General features: G+C 44.0%; 1 protein-coding gene across 1 annotated transcript in view; it reads left to right on the top strand.

Annotated features, from left to right (window-relative positions):
- Positions 1-11030, top strand: part of LOC121612713 (membrane-associated guanylate kinase, WW and PDZ domain-containing protein 3-like) — a 36989-nt gene extending 25959 nt beyond the window's left edge. The window contains exons 16-19 of the mRNA XM_041945766.1: positions 396-590; positions 1598-1674; positions 3281-3419; positions 5428-11030. Coding sequence (XP_041801700.1) covers positions 396-590; positions 1598-1674; positions 3281-3419; positions 5428-6329 — 1313 coding nt within the window. The 3' untranslated portion in view covers positions 6330-11030. The remainder of the gene's footprint in view (positions 1-395; positions 591-1597; positions 1675-3280; positions 3420-5427) is intronic.
- The last annotated feature ends 2568 nt before the right edge of the window (positions 11031-13598 follow it).

Raw genomic sequence — 13598 nt, 5'->3', positions numbered from 1 at the left:
GGCGGTCATATTTGTACAGATGCTGTTGTTTCATCTCTGCTCGTTCCTCCTCTTTCTGCTGCAGCAGCTGTTAGTTCAGCCAAGCACACTGAACAGACCTCAATTATTAAAGTTCGGACACATTTATTATTACACAGCTGTCAGAGTGGAGGAGAGGGAGGAAGGATGGTGCTAAGAGTGGTTTAAAGTCTTCATCACAAAAAAACTGGATTCCAGGATTGTTCTGCTTGATTTTATTATCATTTCTGTTCATAATAATGTTGTTAATGTGCGAACACTGTGAATGGCTGATAGAAGCCACCAAACACAAGCGTTGACCAAATGTTGTTATGGTTACAGGTGTACTTTAGTTTGATTGGCTGCTGTCTGACCATGTGACCCCTCCCCCCTCGCAGCACCCTCCCTGATGTCTCACCGGTTTGTGACGGTGCGTCGCGGCAGCCCGGCGGCTCGCAGCGGCCACATTCAGCCTGGAGACCAGCTGGACGCGGTGGAGGGTAGACCGGTCGGAGGTCTGCAGCACCGAGACCTCGCTCAGATCCTGAGGAGAGCCGGGAACACGCTGAGACTGAGCATCACACCCAGACACCGTATGGACACACACCTGATACTGACTGCAACACCTGACCTCAGGATACGAGCAGATACCCAAAGTTACACCACAGCATACCACCAACACGTCTGTAAACTAACATCAGGCTATGAACACACATCATTTTTCAACTGCTGAACAATTCAGAACTGAAACTTCACACAAATGAGACAGAGTTTTGATGAATGAGTTCCCTGTGTTGACCAATAAAAACAAGCCGTCCTGACAGATCTAAACTTAGTGGACAGAGAGCCGGAGAGTCCAAAACAGAGGAAGCCATCGTGGCTTAGCTGTGGGTCACCATCCAGTGTCATTAAACCTGATCTGTCAGAGGCTAAATTCTCCACAACAGAGACCTGGTTTACACACAGCGAGGAGTCACGACTGATGCAGCTGTCAAAACACTGTCCCACTAGCCAATGAGCTAAGCTAACAGTTAGCAGGTCTGCTAACTGACCTCTTGCAAGCTCATTAGATCTGAGAGCTTTGTTTTCCCTCTTCAATAACAGAAGGGGGCGTGAACCCCAGTGACTGACCAGCATTAGCCCAGCAAAGCAAGTTAGCGGTTAGCTACAGTTGTTGAACAGCTAACGTTAGCTCTGTGAGGCATCGCTACGTCTCAACGCAGATGCAGATGCGTTTGTGTATCAGCTCTGTGTTCAGGGCTGTAGAAGACAGTTAAAGAAATAAGACATTTATTTAAGAAATTAGATTGTTTAGAAGGTGTGTGACTTAACACATGTGACTTCAAACATGTAACTTCACACATGAGACTTAACACATGAGACTTTGCATGTATGCTCGCTGCTGTTGTGTTCAGGGACACTCGCGATAAACAACTCTGCGTTAAACAGTGATCCCTGTTGATCCTCCAGCAGTGTTTTAAAGTCCAGTTGCTCATGTCCTTCATCAAGTTGTTAAACATGAAATAAAATGTCTCGTCTCCATGTTCATTTCACAAAACATCTTGTCTCCTCGTCTCCTCTCCTTGTCTCCTCTCCTCAGACTCATCCTCTCTGTCAGAAGGAGCAGACTTGGACATTGATGGTCGGATGATGAAAGGATCCAGAGGGAGGTCAAAGGTCAGTCTCACATTCCCTCTGACTCCTAACAGTCTTACAGCAGTACCAGTACACACTACTGTAGCAGTACCATTACACACTAAAGTAGTAGTAAGTATCACAGCTACTGTGAGAGAATTAAGTCAAATATTTTGTACTTTTATAAGACAAAGAGTTGTAATACTCTGAAGTAAAATAGAAAAATGACACCTTTAAATCTTGCAGTACTATGAGAATAAAGTAATATAATATTATTACTAATACTAATATTAAACTAATATTTTGAGGGTAAAACTGTAATATTACCATGAAAGATGTGACTGAACGAAATGTTACAAACAATAAGAGTCTAATTGTTAGAGATTTTAGGATATTTTGGGGGACATGGAGGAGACAGTCGGCACTTGAAATATAATAGATCTCAGTTTTTCTTCTTGTGGTGAGAAACAGCAGTAACACAGTTAGTAGTAGCAGCTGAAGTAGTAGTGAAGGAAGCAGTATTAATGGGAATAGTACAAGCAGCAGTAGCAGCATTAGTTGGAACAGTAGTAGTATCACAGTAGTGGTAAAAATAATAATACCAGGATAGTTGCAGCAGTACTAAGAGTAACAGGAGCAGTAATGAAGTAGTACTACGAGTATCAGCAGCAGTTTTATAATCTGTCTGTCAGGACGAGCCAAGGTTCTACAGCGTGGATCTGGAACGAGGTCCCACAGGGTTCGGGTTCTCTCTGAGGGGAGGCAGTGAGTACAACATGGGACTGTATGTACTGGGACTGATGGATGGGGGGCCGGCCCAACGCAGCAACAAGATACAGGTACCACACACACACACACACACACACACACACACACACACACACACACACACACACACAACGCAGCAGATCTTCAGATGATGAACTGTGAGGATCAGTGATGTTTCCATGTTTCCAGTAATAAACACTGCGGCCTCTAGGGGGCACTAGCAGCAAACAGCTGATTATTTACTATTTTCTTGCTGAAGTGGATTATTGTTAGGTCTTGTTTTAGCTTTAAACCCAAACATATTCAGTTTAATGTAAAAGGAAACAAATAAATCATATTTGTGAAGCCGCAAAGAACAAATTAATTAATTCAAAGTTCAGTGTTGTTACAGAACACAGCTGCAGCTGTTTCCCTCCACAACACATGAAAATGACTTCAGCTATTAATCAATAATAGAACTTATCGATTCAGTGACAGATCATCAGTCTACATGGAATATTTACTCCCAGCCTCGAGGAAGCGAGATGATCTGACAAATAGAAGGAATAATCATATTTTCTCATCACTTCCCGTCAGAGCAGGTGATCAGTGCTTCTGTTAGAGACCGACAGACGGAGCTCACTCTGGATCTCCTGCATGCTGTCGGTGATTCTTTCCTTTAGGATTCAGTTCTGAGTTTTTGTGAGACTCTGAGCATCAAACATTCAACATCGCAGCTGCTTCACGGCTCTCTGTACTTTAAATATTTAACAACAAACTGCTCAAAACTGACAAAGCAAAGAGCTGTTGCCGCCCTCTACTGGCTGCAGCAGGTCATTGAACAGTAAAGGGTTCATCCTCTGGAGGTTATTAAATTATCTGTTATATCACCTGCTCTCAGGTGTCTGATCAGCTGGTGGAGATAAATGGAGACAGTACATCAGGGATGACTCACAGTCAGGCTGTGGAGCAGATCAGAAGAGGAGGACATCGAATCCACCTCGTCCTCAAGAAAGGAAACGGATACGTGCCCGACTACGGTGAGACCTGATACACTTACAGTACAGATGCAGTAAGCTGTGTACTGTTGTACTGTACTGCAACACCTGACACTCAGGTGACTGACAGCTGAAGCAGGAAACACATCTCAGTTTGTGTTTGAAGGAACTCATCTCTTCTGTTTCTCCTGCTGTTTCTCTGTGAATTTCTACCTTTGACACTTTATGTACTCATCACAGAGGTGGAAGAAGTACTCTGATCTTTTGCTTCAGTAAGCGTAGGAATACCACAGTAAAGTACTCAAGTGTCAAGGATGTGTCCTACATGTAAAACTTAAAAGTACAAAAGTATTACTGTCAAAATATACTTAAAGTGCTTAAGTAAAACTACTCATAATGCAGAATGGCCCATTTCTAAATAACAGATTTAATATTATTGGATCATAATTACAGATACAGTAGTGTTACTCACATTCTTCTTATTATCATCAAATCTCATGTTCAGACTCAAACCAACAACGCGTTAGTCCGTCTCTCAAAACTGTCCGACTTCCTGTCTGTGACTCTCAGCTCATTGGTTCCTACTGAAGAGATACATCTTTAAAAACTTCTCACAAATACTCAGTTTCATTTTCAAGTTGTTACTTTCCACCACTGGTAAGAACAAGAAATGAATTAAAAGAAAACTTTTATAATTTAGTTTAAATCCTCAGTGAATCGTCCAATCACAGCTGTGGGATCCTCTTGATTTCAGCCTTCTTACTGTTTGATTTCTTTCTCTTACTGCTTCCTCCTGTACTTCCTGTTCTGCTCTTCATCCTCCTCCTCTTCCTCAGTGGAGCTGTCCAGCTTGTCTCTGTGTATGACCAACTCTAAACAGGGTGAGCCCTGCTTCTACGTGATTGGACGCACTGAAAACTCGCGGTTGGTAACTTTCTGTTCTCCTCTGAACGCGTTTCCTCTCATCTTCTTCACTTCCTCACTCTCACCTCTTCATCTTCACGTTTTCATCACAGACGTTCACACATGTATGTTTTGAGAAGCCTGATAAAGTGGTAGTTATGAGTATTAACGAGTTCCAAACGTATTTTCATGTGAGAGCTTGTCAATAAGGTGGTCATGTGGTCTAAGATGTGATTAACGAGAGAAGAGTAGAGAATGACAGGACGTGAAGGATGGAGACGCAGTACAGCAACAAGTACTAAGATCTTCTACTTCAGTAAAAGTAACAGTACCACAATGTACAGGTACTCCATTACAAGTCAAAGTAATTCCTTTCAAATCTTACTTCCGCAAAAGAACAGAGGTATTCTAATCAAAAGGTACTCAGAGTACCAAAAGTAAAAGTACTTGTTCTGTGAATGATTCTGTTGTATTTTACATTATTATTAATACTGCTGAATCAGTACTACAGTGGATGTCAGCAAAGTTAGTTTTAGCACCTTATACATTCAAGTTCAGTAGCCTAGTCTGGTGGTTCCCAACCTGGGGGTCAGGCCCTGTAAAGGGTCACCAGATTGATCTGAGGGGTCGTCAGAAGATCAATGGAAGAAGAAAAAACAAGTTCTAATACAAACGTTTATTTTTCTTTCCTTTGATCAATTCAGTGAAATACTGACTCATTTGATCTCTCCATTTGATTGAATCTGTTCAATAAATAACTTCATTGATGTAAAGTCTTAATTAGTAAAGTAACTAGTAACTAAACTAATTGTAGTGGAGTAAAAAGAAGAATATTTCCCTCTGAGATGCAGCCAAGTAGAAGTATAGTAGCACAAAATGGAAATGCTGAGTACAGACCCCTCAAAGTTGTGCTACAGTACTTGAGTAAAAGTACTTAGTTACTTTCCACCACTGCCCAACCGGACACAAAGTGAGGGTGCTGACAATCCATCACACTGTCTTCCTGAATGTCTCCACAGTGGAACATCAAGCTCAGTGATTGGTGCAGGTGTTCACATTCACGTCAATGAGTTTGATCACAGCAGCCTCTGGTGAACGTCAGAAGAACTGCAGGTCAGCACTCACTTTCTCTCTGTTTGTCTGCCAGGCCCTGAGGAAGGAGCCCTCTCCCCCTCCACCTCTTCACACGCAGAGGAGCAGGATGTGGATACAGTAACCATGACAACCGCCTCCCTCAGCCAGCAGAGGAGAGGAGGAAGTGGTACAGGAGGAGGAGGAGGAGGAGAGAGGAGGACGAGGGCGAGGAGAGAGGGAGAAACCAAACGACGAACAGGAGGAGGAGGAGGAGGAGGAGGGTTAGGGCCTCCTGATCTGGACCTGGACCTGGTGGAGGAGGAGGCACGGGAGGAGGAGAGGAGGAGGGAGGAGGAGGAGAGGAGGCGGCAAGAGGAGGAGAGGAGGAAAACAAGCCAGACTGTCAGGCAGAAGGAGAAGCGGGATGGCCAGAGGGAGCAGGGGAGGAGGAGCAGGAGTTTACCCAGGAACAGTGCTCGATCCCGGGACACATCTCCGCCGGAGGAGAGGGTGGAGGTGGGGGGTCCTGGAGGTGCAGTGAAGGAGAGAAGGAGGAGCGAGACGAAGAGCAGGAGGAAGGCAGCGGAGACCGACAGAGAGAAGGAGGAAAAGGGAGAGGGGAGGGAAAGGAGGGAGGAGAGAGATGACAGCATCACCCGCCGTGCAAAGCATTCTGGGAGCTCAGCTACAGCTCAGAGGGCAGCGTTCTCCTTCCTCAGACCGATGGACGACGATGAAAGCCAGCATCTGTCTGACAGCGAATCAGCAGCCAGTTTCTCAGAGGTCAGCCTATCAGCAGCTAGCATCGCCACTGTGGGGTGGAGAGAGGATTTTGATTGGAGGAGAGCACAGTCGCCATGGGAACAGGGGAGTGCCCCAGGCCCCTGGCTGAAGCCGAGCCCGCAGAGACTAACGCAGGTTCTGATTGGCAGTCGGCTCAGTGGGCAGGAACTAGTGGGCGGGCTCTCTCTCTGATTGGTTCACAGCAAGACATTCTCTTTCTTCACTGGCTGCTTTAAAAGGGCTTTTTTGATTGGCCTGAAGAGAGAAGACCCGCCTCTTCCCGATTCTTATTGGATGACAGCAACCAATTCTGTTTCTAATTGGAGGATGAAAAGCAAACAGATAAGGACTTTTTTTGATCGGCTGGTGGGTGGGTTTTGAGGCCTCTGACTGGCCAATGACATAACAGCTGCACACAGAGCCGCCTAATTAACCAACAATTTTATTTTTATTTTACCCATCATCCCTCAGTGCATCCTGAGACCTGTATCATGAGGCCAGATTAGGGTGTATTCCAGCTCTGACTTTCTGGTATCATGATGCTGGTGCACCTTTAACCACAGTAGCTCACCATGGTAACAGGGTAGCTCACCATGGTAACCAGGGTATCAAAAGCTGTCAACAGGCCGACTACTGACCATCATCATTCCTACAGGATCCTGCCAGGGACAACAGTAATGAAGAGCAACAGATTATTTTATAAGACAGTAGAATCTCTTTCAGGTCTATGATGTCAGACATAAAATATCTAACAGAGAAATTAAAGCTTCACTCACAGACGAACGAATGGTGATTACAGCTTCATATATTGAAATAAGTTCCTTTTATTCCGGACATGACTCGCACACTCTCATTCCAACACTGCAGCTAAGACAGAGAACCTTTAACATCTTTTTAGACTCATGCAGATCAGGGTTTGAAATAAGAACGGAAACCCACCCTCACCTTTTATTAGAGCGACACCTTAAATACTTGGATTGTTAATGGAAAATGTATTTTGCATGTTTAAAGATGGACGACACATATTGATAGCCTCGCCAATGGTATTTTGTCTGTTCCTACAGCTTCTTCTTGGCTGATTCTAGCTGAGTATCTGCAGTAACTAACAGGCATCATCTGTTTGATCCCACATCAGATTAAATACTCCACTCATGATTGTGATCATGTTTGACTGATTTGATTCTTTTATGGATCTGCACACCAAGTGAAAGGATAACATGATGAAAAGAACTTTTAACGAAACAGACGATAGTGTTTCATGAACAACGTCACAGCTACACGCCAACGTTTAAAACGGGGTGAAGCAATGACTGTAAAGATAAAGATGGACGACTTATCTCCACTTCCTCCCACTGCACAAAAATGAAGCCAAACTAAACACGTGCTGCCATGTTGTGTTGCTGATGTAATTTGGAGGCAGAGTCTGTGCAGCGGTGGTCGGAGGGTGGAGCTAAGATATTGAGGTCCCGCCCACACACTTTCCTGACTCCAACACTGGGCTCAGCTGTCAATCATGATGCCATACCCCCTTTGTATAGTATCAAATGAACACTTGAACATACATCAGCGTGTAAAACTACGTAAAATTATAGGAACCATGTTTGTTTAACATGTACATTGAGTTTTTGTCTATGTCCCAACTGCTAACATGGACAGCTATACTGCTGTCAGCCACCAGGGGGCAATAGTGATGGTTTGACTTCACTTTTGAGGAGTCATCATGTCAACGATCCTCATATACAGTCAATGGGGTTTACATATTTCATCTATATTCATGACGAGCTCTTACACACACACACACACACACACACACAGAGGCAGTGAGCAGGGACCACCAAGATCTGCCACTTTGTGCTGTTGACCAATAACAGACCATCATGACTGAGCTGAGCTCTGATTGGATGGAGAGCTGGAGAGTCCAGCTACCGTAGCTTAGCGTATTAGCTGTGTCACTATCCAGTTTCATTCAAAAGTAAAAACTGCTCCACATCAGAGACGTGGTTCATACACAGTGAGGAAACAGTGGACACTTACTGTCCTGTTAGCAACCAAGCTAAGCTAACAAGACTGTTAGCAAGCCTGTTAGCTTGCATTATTTGCCCTCTTCAGTAACTTTATTGAACAGAATGTGACGCAGAGTAAACGACAGCAGAGGGAATCTGCGGGAGCTAATGTGACAAACTGGAGCTAGCCCGGGCTAGCAACTTAGCAGCTAGCTCGGCAACTCCAGCAGTTCACCAGCTAGCCCTGAGTCTTCACAACGTCACCAAATATTTTTGCAAAGACATTTTACACATTGTGGTGTGAAATGACTGCAGCAGTTCAGAAATGACAAACTGTAAACTGAACGTCCATAAACTGAGCCAGTAGGTGACCAGCTTCATGATACCAGTTGTCAGGATCACTGATGTTGGACTGATACAGGTCTGTCTGTGACATCATTCATCCGCATCTTCATCTTTCTAACTTTAACTTGTATGCAAACAACATGAGAACCTTTCAGTCCCGAAGCCTCCGAGACGAAACTGCTGTCGCACATTGAAGGCAATGTTTTTTGATCCTGTGTAATCTGAGCATGTGAATATCACTGGAATGATTTTTTATTTTTATAAGCTGAACATGTAAAGGCTCAATTACTATTATTACTATTATTATAATTATTAGAGATTAAATAGACGCAGAGATGATCAGATTTGCCTGCTTGCTTGTAAAAAGTAAAAAAAAAAAAAAAAAATTGCCCTGATGACGTAACAGAGCCATAAACTCTAAACACACACACACACACACACACACACACACACACACTTCAGGTCCAGCTGTGGTCCTGTTGGCTGTCAATAACCATAACATCGTCATGGCAACTCAGATGACAGGATGAACTGTTTCTATAGCAACCGCCATGGTAGAGCAGAACTCTGTGGCCAACATGGCCGACAACCTGCAGCTCTGGATCATAACAAGTGCCTCATTTTATTTCAGCCTTCGTCCTGCAAACTGATGCTGAAGCTGCAGGCAAAGACACCGCCACGACTCACCCCACCACTTCCTGTTCAAACCCTGCCACTTCCTGTTCTCACCCTGCCACTTCCAGTTCAAACCCAGCCACTTCCTGTTCTCACCGCACCATTTCCTGTTCTCACCCCAACACTTCCTGTTCACATCCTGCGACTTCCCGTTGAAACCCTGCAACTTCCTGTTCTCACCCTGTCACTTCCTGTTCTCACCCCGCCATTTGCTGCTCAACCTTTCATGCACCGCTGTGTCCCATCAAACGCCGCCTTGTTCTAAACTAACATTCACTGTCATATTTGACAAAGAAATGGACTGGAACCAGCAGATTTTTGGCATCTGTTGCTTGAAAAATGACGAAAGTGTTTAATTCTCAAAATAGTTACATGTAAAACATTTCAATGGTTTGATTGATTGATTGACTGATTGAAAACCTGTCTGTGTCTCATTTCTGATTGATGTTGATCTGAGGGATCAGTCTGAGGCTGATGCAGGAATAATTTCATCGATCAGTATGAGCTAAATTAAAGGCACTGTGAATGAGAGAGAGAGACAGTTAACTAACGCTAATTCAGTCAATAACTTGATGGGAGAATAAACAGTTGCCAGTTTGTCGTCTGAACTAGACAAAAATTGTTTAGGAGGTGAAAGAAGCTTCACTCTGTAACACCACTGAACAACCAGAGTGGACTGAGACTCTCTGTGACAGAGATCACACATTCTCCAGTTAAACTTTGGCTCATACCAGATCAATAATTTAAGATGATTAACTTTGTCGCTTTCAACCTGCAGTATTGGATCTGATAGGTCATAAAAATCAAGTGTGTCAGATTTAGCATCTACAGCTGTTATTTCAATGGGTCATATCCATATTTAATCTACAGTTCAAGTATCAGACCAGACTGGGAATCAGCAGATAATCAATATTAAAGAAATTGGATTGGGATCGTAAAATAAAAGTAAAATAAAATTTAGTCTGTAAAGAGGTTCAAATCTTGATGGGAAAAATCCACTATGAACATTGTTGGTGAAGTGGTTTGTGATGTCTCATCCATCCATCCATCACTTGTCTGTCTGCCTGCATGCATGCCCTCCACAGCAACACTACAACTCCCATGCACCTTGCGCTGCCCTTTAGCCCCGCCCCTCAGCCTGCTCTCATTGAGGGCATTTGGATCTTTGTCTTCTATGCATTTTCTAAGACTGTGTCCTGGTGATTGATCCTCTGATCGGTTCTGACCAGCAGCTGATCAGAGGATCACCTGATCTGGGACTCTGCTTTTAATGATGGGTCTGAATATTCAGGTTCTGGTCCAAAGACGACCAGGAAGCACCGAGGTCTGAACAGGATTCAGCAGTTTCATCGTCAGACCTGCTCCCAGACAGCAGGAGGAACAATAGAGGAACATTAGAGGAAGATGACGGAGGAAGATGACTGAACTGCTTTAATAAAGTGTCAAACTGGGCTGTAAACACACAGCTGCCTGCAGCAGCTCGTGGTCTGTCAGTGTTTAATGTACATGTGTCTGTCTGTCTGTCTAGATCCAGCCTGACTCTGAAAGTCTGAGATCAGTCACCCTGGACTAACTGTTAGCTCGTAAATTAGCCGACTGCCTCGTTTAACAAACTAATGCGAATAGTTCATTTTGGAGGATTTCTATTTATTCTCTTTCTAAGACTGAAGTGTGTTCAGTACAGAGCTGGAGTTATGATGTGGTTGGCCTAGCTTAGCATAAAGATTGGAAACACAGGGAAGCAGCTAGCCTGGCTACTTAAATGAGTGGCATGAAAATAAACACACATGTAATAACTACAGTTTGTTTTTAGGAGTAGTTGAAATTGTTTCTTGGGCTAGCTGTTCTATGCTTCCAGTCATTATGCTAAGCTAGGCTAACCGTGTCCTGACTCCAGCTCTTAACACAGAGACAGTGTTGAACTATTCCTTTGATATGCTAACATTAGCTTCTACTAGCTGTGTTAGCTGTGAGTTGTTCTAGGGTCACAGTTCATGACCTCCACTGCACTTTATTCACGTATGTAAAACCTTCCTGAGAGTTCAAATGTTCCATTTATATCACGAAGGGTGGACGAAATAATGGAAACGCCTCTCTGTACAACAGCTCAGTTCAACAGCAGCACAAAGTACATCCTGACAAACAGGGGAATCAGCTTCAACAATGTGTAGCTTATAATTGATTTGTATTAATGATGCTGCTAATTAGACACTTGTCTGTTTCCATTGTTGGTTCTGTTGGACCTCTGAGAGACCGTCCACCACGCTGGAAACTGATGAGGATCCATGAACAGAATCCAACTGCTGAATCATAACAAGCAGAACTTATAACTGCACACACTTAGTGTGTGAATCCCAAAAACATCCACAGTGTATTCAGCCATTCACACAACAGGCTGACAAATATAAATACAACAAGAGAGGAAGAAATCAATGAAAAACACCACTAAACAACAATTACAGACAATACATAAAGAAGGCTGTCGACACCAACAGCAGAAGAAAATTTTATCACAGTCACCGCAAGCAGCATCAGCAGAGGTGGAAGAAGTACTCAGATACTTTACTTCGGTAAAAGTACTACAAAACAGTGTGAAAATTCGCCACTTCAAGTAAAGGCCATGCATTTAAAACCTTCCTTAAGTATAAAAGTGATGCTGTGTTATCAGTAAAATGCACTTAAAGCACTTATTGTCAAAGTGTTGGTGTATCAGTAAAATGTTGCTGTCAGTGTTTCTCATCATATCTGATGTTTGTGGATTAATATTACTGCTGTAGATGTTTCAGGTTGAGCTCATTTGAACTACTTTATATACTGTTGGCTGGTTTAATCTACAGCGATGCATCATATTCTGAAGGGGTTAGCCCAATGCTAACTCCTGAGATGTCTTCCCCGGTGTGACCTGGTCGACGCACTTCGCTTTGAGATGCCGCGATTGAGTTGCTCCTTCCACAGACAGCGCTTGTTTCAACATGACAATACTTTATTGCTTTGATGCACCGCTCGTGACAGATATCCAAAACATACAACTTCCCGTAATCCCTCCGCGCCACAGCGGTCAAAAACCGTTTGCCCTTCCGGGTTGAACACCTGACGTCAACATACATCCTTCTATCTTTATAGGTAATTCCAAATAGGCTGGCATTACAGCGACACCCCATGTTCACATCAGTGAATGACACACATATTTGGCTCCTACACACCGGCCCCTAATTGTGATGGCCACCAGACATAACAATTCATTAAAGTGATACAAAAAGGAGTCAAATTTCACAGTAAACACCAACATTTTTTACACTCCATACACCAAACAAAGTTTTGTCACTGGTCGTTCAATGACACTTGATTTCGTCTGTAATCTCACAGAACGCACAAAACCATGCCTATCGGGAAACACCTCCAGAACTCTGCCAAGTGGCCAGGAACCACGAGGAGCTGAAGGATCCATGATCACAACAATGTCTCCAGCACTCAAGCTTCTCCTCTTCTGGTTCCATTTTTGTCTTTCTTGAAGCAAGGGTAGGTACTCCCGTACCCATCTCTTCCAGAAAAGATCTGAGAGGTATTGCACTTGCCGCCATCGCCTCCTCACATATTGATCATCAGGTCCAAATACTCCGGGTGGAAAAGACGGTTTGCCCTTTAGGAGAAGCAGATGGTTAGGTGTGAGTGGTTCCAGGTCATTGGGATCCTCCGAGAATTTGGTAATTGGCCGATCGTTCAAAATGGCCTCCACTTCACAAAACAACGTGTGCAACCCATCATCGTCCAGCCTTTGCTGCCGCAGTACCGAGCTGAGAACTCTTCTCACCAACCGGATCATCCGTTCCCATACACCCCCATGGTGCGAGCCTGCTGGTGGGTTAAAACTCCAGCGGATTCCACTCTGCGACAGAGCTCCTTGTATCTTGTCCTGGTTCAGATTAGCAAGAGCCTCCTTCAGCTCTCTTTCTGCCCCAATGAAGTTGGTACCATTGTCTGATCTCAGATGTTCCACTTGTCCTCTTCTGCTGATAAACCGACGCAAAGCATTTATGCACGCATCTGTTTCCAGAGAAGGTGCCACCTCTAGATGAACAGCCCTGCTCGCCATACAGGTAAATAAAACACCGTAGCGTTTGCAGGTTGATCTTCCTCTCTTCACTTCGACTGGTCCGAAGTAATCCACTCCTGTGTTGGTAAATGGTGGCAAATCAGGAAGGATTCTTGCCTCAGGAAGATCTGCCATCTTTTGTTCCACTGCTCTTCCATTATAGCGTCTACAAAAGCCGCATTCAGCAACAATCTTCCTAACTGCTGAATTGGCATTGGTGATCCAAAATTTCCTTCTCACAGCAGACAGAGTGTGACTTCGCCCTCCATGGCCCAGACTTTGATGTACATGTTTGAGAATGAGCATAGAAACATGCTGCTCTTTGGAGAGAATGAGTGGATGCTT

Source organism: Chelmon rostratus, chromosome 10 (genome assembly GCF_017976325.1).
Source record: "Chelmon rostratus isolate fCheRos1 chromosome 10, fCheRos1.pri, whole genome shotgun sequence".
Lineage (NCBI taxonomy): Eukaryota > Metazoa > Chordata > Actinopteri > Chaetodontiformes > Chaetodontidae > Chelmon > Chelmon rostratus.
Note: the sequence above shows the minus strand (reverse complement) of the source record. Positions and strands in the feature narration are given on the sequence as shown.